General features: G+C 30.2%; 1 protein-coding gene and 1 long non-coding RNA gene across 4 annotated transcripts in view; both read right to left on the reverse strand.

Annotated features, from left to right (window-relative positions):
• Nucleotides 1-593: 593 nt before the first annotated feature.
• Nucleotides 594-6,736, reverse strand: part of LOC116852258 (vacuolar protein sorting-associated protein 37B) — an 8,935-nt gene continuing 2,792 nt past the window's right edge. Inside the window, exons 3-5 of one of the 3 annotated variants that reach the window (XM_032832443.1) lie at nucleotides 1,167-1,261; nucleotides 815-1,089; nucleotides 594-702 (exon numbers count right to left, since the gene is read on the reverse strand). In XM_032832443.1, coding sequence (XP_032688334.1) covers nucleotides 820-1,089; nucleotides 1,167-1,261 — 365 coding nt within the window. In that variant the 3' untranslated portion in view covers nucleotides 594-702; nucleotides 815-819. Of the gene's footprint in view, nucleotides 1,090-1,166; nucleotides 1,262-6,736 lie in introns of all 3 variants that reach the window. The other 2 variants (XM_032832442.1, XM_032832444.1) reach the window with 2 other exon arrangements.
• Nucleotides 5,304-6,736, reverse strand: part of LOC116852259 — a 3,603-nt gene continuing 2,170 nt past the window's right edge. The window contains exon 2 of the long non-coding RNA XR_004379731.1: nucleotides 5,304-6,055. This is a non-coding gene — a long non-coding RNA (uncharacterized LOC116852259). The remainder of the gene's footprint in view (nucleotides 6,056-6,736) is intronic.

Raw genomic sequence — 6,736 nt, forward strand, 5'->3', positions numbered from 1 at the left:
TATTATGTGTGCAAATGAGCGTTCGGCTTTTAATTTTTTATTTGTGCGTAATAGAACTTGTAGGCAATTACTTTTGTGTGCAAACGTACGTTTGTCTCTTAATTTTTATTTGTGCGCAATAGAGCTTGTTGGGAAACGTACTGTAGGCAATAATATTATGTGCGCAATATGGCTTGTGCGCAATAGTTTGGTGTGTGCAAACGTACGTCCGTCTCTTAATTTTTTATTTGTGCACAATAGAACTTGTAAGCAATCTTATTGTAGGCAATAATTTTTGTGCGCAAACGTACATTCGTCTCTTAATTTTTACTTGTGCGCAATAGAGCATATAGGCAATCATACTGTAGGCAATAATATTATGTGTGCAATGTGATTTGTGCGCAAGTGTCGTGTGTGCAAACGAGCGTTCGGCTTTTAATTTTTTATTTGTGCGTAATACAATTTGTAGGTAATTGTTCTGTAGGCAATAATTTTTGTGTGCAAATGAAATGTGGATAAGTTGAATGTCAGCAATCGATACTGTAGGCAATCGGGACCCTCCCGGTAAAACAGACTTGTTTCGCCATTTTATGCTCAAGCTATCTCAAATGCTCTTTCGTCCATATTTATCTTTATTCAGAAACGGCACGCAACTTTCGTCAGCGTGTCTCATTTTTCGCTTTTGATGTTACAATCCGAGATCACCGGCAAGATACAAAAAGCCTTAAATATGTTATGATATAACTACAGATTATTTTAAAAACAAATAAATAAATAAATATATATATATATATATATATATATATATATATATATATATATATAGCAACTGTACATTATTTAATATGGTCTATAAACTGGTAATCCTGATGGCAGTGGCATCGGCATAGCTACAGGTCCAGTCGGGTAAGGTATGGAAGGTGTCATTCCGGGAAAATTTGAAATGGTTGGATAACCAGGTGTATTGTTCGCAGAATACCCTTTCCTTACTAGTTCTTTCAATTTATCTACTTTGACTTTGCGTAAGTGCATTAATTTTCTTCTAGTTAAGAAGTGGTCCAGGAATTCGTCAACCTCGATATCACCTGCCATAAACTTTTCTGCTACAGTCTATATATTGGGAGAACATCATGGTAATTATTTAACTAAACATTCTCCAGTTAAATGTACTAACAAAGTCATCTTACTTCTGATTCTTCTTCAATTTCTGCAGCAGCAGCTTGCAACAGGTCCAATGCAGTATCGATAGTCATTGAATCTGACTTATCACCTACAAATATAACTATATAAATCATTGTTGTATGTATAAGTGTGTATATTACGTCATGTGTGTACTATATCGTTATAACTAAAATTGCTTATATAATTTTCAACCTTGCGTATATAGTTAAAAATTGTATAATTCTCGATCTAAGGTATGGTATGACGTTGATTACATGGTTTTATATACAAATGCGCGCGTACGCACACACGTACACACAAAAATATATGTAAAACCGCATATAGTCAACATCGTATATATCATATCATTCCTTATATCTAGAATTATGCGATATATATACCGACTGTTTCAGACCACCCATTTAAAAACGAGGGAAGTGATTATTTTGAAAAATATTTCAGACAAAAATTGTAAGGTTCAAAGAGAGACATCTAAAGGTGACCTTGCCTTTAATGGCTATTGTCAAGGTTATTTCAAGGTGACGTTGATTTTTTAAATGGAACTTTCTATTTTTCAATGCATGTTCTTGTAGCTTATCTCGAAAGTTTTCCAAAACACTAATAATGTATTTTTTCATTAACCCTTTAGCTACGGGAATAATTTTAAAAACCCTGTGATACAAAACCAAGTAAAATTATAAAATCGCTTATTGACGACAGCCGTGTTTCAGGAAAATTCCATTTCGTCGTCTATTGACGACAGCCGTAATTAAGGGTCAAGTACTTTTGCCGGCGGTATTGTAACTTTTAAGTTTCATTACTTAAAAAGTACTTAATGAAAAAATACGTTATTATAGTGTTTTAGAAAGCTCTCGAGATAAGCTACAAAATATGCAATAAAAAACGGAAGGTTCCATTTTAAAAAATCAACGTGATCTTGAAATAACCTTGACAATGGCCGCCAAGGTCAAAATTAAGGTTACTTTTAGATGTCTCCTTTTGAACTCTACAACTTTTGTCTGAAACATTGTTCAAAATAACCACTTCCCTCGTTTTTAAATAAGGTGCACGAACTGGGCCCTTATTCTTGAAATAGTTACGTATACGTAAGCGTATATGTAAGTTTTACTGCGCAGGTTTAATCATACCATAAAATAGCTGCGTAATGAAAATTACGTATACACAAAAATTTCAAGAATAGAATCTCTGGTCTGAAACACCTGTATATACAGGGAATCTGGCTCGTACTGTACTAGAACTAACATATAGCTAGAATAGGTCGAGGTAAGTAATGGAATCAGTGTCTTTTTTTAAACAACTATTCGTAAAATTTCGAGTTATTAAATAAAATAGATGGAATAATCAGAGCGCGCGACGCAGCAGGCAGGACATACAGCGTGTCGCGGCCGGCGAAGAAAATTGACGATTGCTCGCGGGCCTATCTCATAGGCCAGAGAGGTGGCCGTTTGATAGCTACTATCAAATTAAAAAATAAAATATAACTTTCAAATAACTTTAGCAAGAATACTGAAAGTCAAGTGACTAGTATTATCAAATGTCCCTTTCGACGCTCTATAACTTAGAGCTTTAGATACATATTTGATTCCTACAACTTTCGTCTAAAACATTTTTTTCTAGAATCCCGTAATTTCTAGATATTTGATTGTGAAAATATGACACTCTATATTTGTATATATAACACAAAGAATATTTTATTAACAAGATAAAGATGAAAAAAGTTTTATATTTACATAATGACTAATGTTATCAATATAATATTGTAATCTGTTAATTATTATTGTGTTCTTTAGTAAAATGAGAACCGATAATTTTATTATTGATAATCTAATATTATTGATAATATATACATGTGAGGATTTCTAGTTCCAGTTGCAAAAATCAAATAGAAAACACTGTTTCGGAGACATCGTGGCAAAAACATGTTGCAATAGATATTACATTCTATTAATATTAACAGTTATCATTTTGAGTAACCTTTGTAAAGGTAAGTTTTTTCATCTCTACAATTAGTTAATAAAATATTTTTTGTGTCATAATTTAGTGAGGAAGTCTTTGTTCGATTCCTGGCTAAGGCAGTATTTTTATAACTCTTGAATTAATATTAATATCATGGAGAATCATAAAATTTAAAAGTGTAATAGAAATGGTTGAAAAATTGGGTATTAGGAGATTAATTTAACTCTTCGTATACATACTGGATGGTTACTACCCATAACTAAAATTCAGTGCTATCATACATCTTCAATTTTTGCATTAGTATGTTCAACTAGCAAATTTACCAAATGTAAATATACATATATATATATATATATATATATACATACGTACATACGTACATACGTGCATGTATGCATGCATGCATGCATACATACATACATACATGCATACATGCATACATGCATACATGCATACATGCACGTATGTACGTATGTACGTATGTACGTATGTACGTATGTATGTATGTATGTATGTATGTATAAAATTATAAATATACTTTTTCCAGAGATGACTTACGAGACAATTTTTTCCTTAAAGATAAACATTTCAACAAAATAAAATGCTAAGTTTTTACTTAAAAATAATAAAAATTACAAAAGTTACAAAGTTTTTTGCAAAAACTCACTTTTCTTTTAAATCGCGAAATATAATAATTTTTTTAATACGAAATTCTTTAAATTTTAATACAAAAAGTATGTAAATACTTTCTATAATAAAAATATAAAAGTTCTAAATATTAAAGTTAATCCATGAATTTTCTCAAAATTTTAGCATATTTTAAAAGATACAGCTGTTTGAAAATTGCTATGCGTGGCAACCATTCAGTGTGTATGCAAAAGTTGAAAAAATAAGCGTATATACGAAAGATTAATATCATAAAAAATAATTTAGCAAAAAAAAAAAGAATTAATCTGACTGAAGGCTGATTCACCGTGTATGTTATAAAATAACGGACAAAATATCCGGTATATGCGTTCATACTGTCAGAAATTATCTTCTCTTAAAAATTTTAGTATTCGTAGCAATAACCATGTTTGGCTTTTATTCACTTGTTCCTCTAATTTATATCATAATTAAGATTTAGCGATCTAAAATAACTCTAGCCTGCAAAAATTAGTGGATGTAATGGGAATAAGTGATTTTTATAGATTTTTGCTCACTGAACACGAATCCATTGTCCAAATTGTGACTATCGTCACAATTTTGAGAAAAATGGCGTCAAAGAGGCCAAAAACGACGATTTTGAAGGTTTCCATGGTGTAGTATCCGTAGCAAATTGTTTTGCTAAATTTTGTTAACGCTACGCGAAAATATGAACTCTTAGCTTCAAAATGCATTTCGTTCCATTTTGCTACAATTTTTCGTTTCTTAGATACAGTTAAAAGAAAAATTACTAATAGTGCACGAGTATCACATTAACCTGCGAAAATCGACGTTTTTCTCTTTACGGATGTAATGAGAGTAGGTAATTTTTATAGGTTTTTGCTTGCTGAACACGAATCCGTTGTCCAAATTTGGCTATCACGTTAAAATTTTGAAAAAAATAGCATGTAAGAGACCAAAAACGACGATTTTGAATTAAGTTAATGTTACATGAAAATATAAACTTGTATCTTTAAAATGTAGTTTGTTCCATTGCGTTGCGATTTTCTGTTTCCTAAGTATAGTTGGAAGAAAAAATATTAGTTGTGTGCGCATATCACCAATATCATTGCTCGGTACGATGTCTCTTCAAAGAGTGCAAATAGTCTTTTCAGATGTACTTTTGAGTGCTGAACATAAATCCGTTAATTAGTGAAATTTGGCTACCATATCACAATTAAAACAAAAATAGTATCAAGTAGGAATACGAACGCAATAAAGACATAAATCACCTATTATGGCATATCACTTATTAAATATTATATATCATTAGTTATCAGTAAATAGTAAAAGCAACAGAATGTCATTACTTATTAGTAATAATAAACATAAGTGAACATATCGTTATTTATTATTAAATATTACATAACGCAAAAGAACATATTGTTACTTATTGTTACATATTATTACTAATATTATAAGTATAATTTGCTTATTTATATACTTTTAATAATAAGTTGTGTTATGTCCTAATAATAAATAACGATATGTTAATTATAAAGTTTTAAAGGTACAAGTTTATATTTTCATGTTCACATTAACAAAATTTAACAAAACAATTTACTGCAGGTGCTACAACACCACAAATACCCTCAAAATCGTCGTTTTTCGCCTCTTTGACGCCATTTTTCTCAAACTTGTGATAGCTAAATATGGACAACGGATTCATGTTCAGCGGGCAAAAATCTATAAAAATCACCTCTCATTACACCCGCAGAAAAAAGTTCGATTTTTACAAGCTAGTGTAATTTATTATATCACAGATATTGCATTTTTTAAATAGTTATAAAAAAGGAACAAAAAACACTATATTTCATTTAAGAAAAGCAAAGTGACTTTCAAATTTTTGAAGATACTTCATGAAAAGCATTATTGGCATAAGACAATTACTTTTGTACAATGTAATTTTTGCTAAATTTTTCCTTTATTTTATTTATTAAAAGCTTTTAAGATAATAATAGTTATTACCTCAACCTCTGTGTATGTATGTGTGTTTACAAGAGATTTAACATAACTCGTATATTTCTTCATATATAGAAAGAACTCATTAAAACTGAACAAAAAGATCCTTTATCACTCTACAAACTGTGATAATTATGAAGATATTAATTAAAGAAAATTAGAGACAGTAAATATGATTGCAGGTAATATGTGTGATGAGGCAAGTTCTTAAAGTCACATCCAACATATTTGAATCTATCAACAATCACTTAGCAACAGCAGATGGTGTATAAGGGCTTTCAGATTTTCCATCCTGAGGAGCGAAATGAAGAAATCTGATTAGTTAATTTCCTTATGCGTTATACAAAAGTCTATGCTTCTACCTTAATGCTGGACAATGTAAGAATGTATTATAAGGCTTGTTTATTTAGCTAAACTATTTGAACTGATGCACATTAATCAAATAAATTAGAGTTAAATATATTCCCAGACAGCACAAGATCTCCAGGGGATATCCTGGGGACGTTCTCAGAACATCTTTAGGATATCCTTTAGAGATCTGTGCTGTTTGGGATTTTGTTTCATTCTAGCTCATTGCATCAGCCTATACCAGTTCAATGGTTTAGCTAAAAAAAACAGACTCATAGCAGAACTGCCATTTAGTCATAAGGCCAAAAAATTGAAGTAATGACTACTTCTTGACAAAAATAGATGACAAAAGTAATCTCTCAGATATCAAACTAGTAACTAAGTGATATATTTTGTTAAATTTTTTATATAAATAAGACAACTTAAACAAGGAAGTAACACTCTTATCTTCTCGGAATTATCTTTAGATAAATTTGTTAAGTCGGATTGCATTAAATACCTTGATATTAAGAATTTTCAAATGAGACCGACTTGACATAATTTATGATTGCATTGTTTTCAAAAAGATACAAAAATTTTATATATATATATATATATATATATATATATATATATATATATATAT

Source organism: Odontomachus brunneus, unplaced genomic scaffold, assembly GCF_010583005.1.
Source record: "Odontomachus brunneus isolate Ranch 3 - 2012 unplaced genomic scaffold, Obru_v1 Obru_scaffold_209, whole genome shotgun sequence".
NCBI lineage: Eukaryota > Metazoa > Arthropoda > Insecta > Hymenoptera > Formicidae > Odontomachus > Odontomachus brunneus.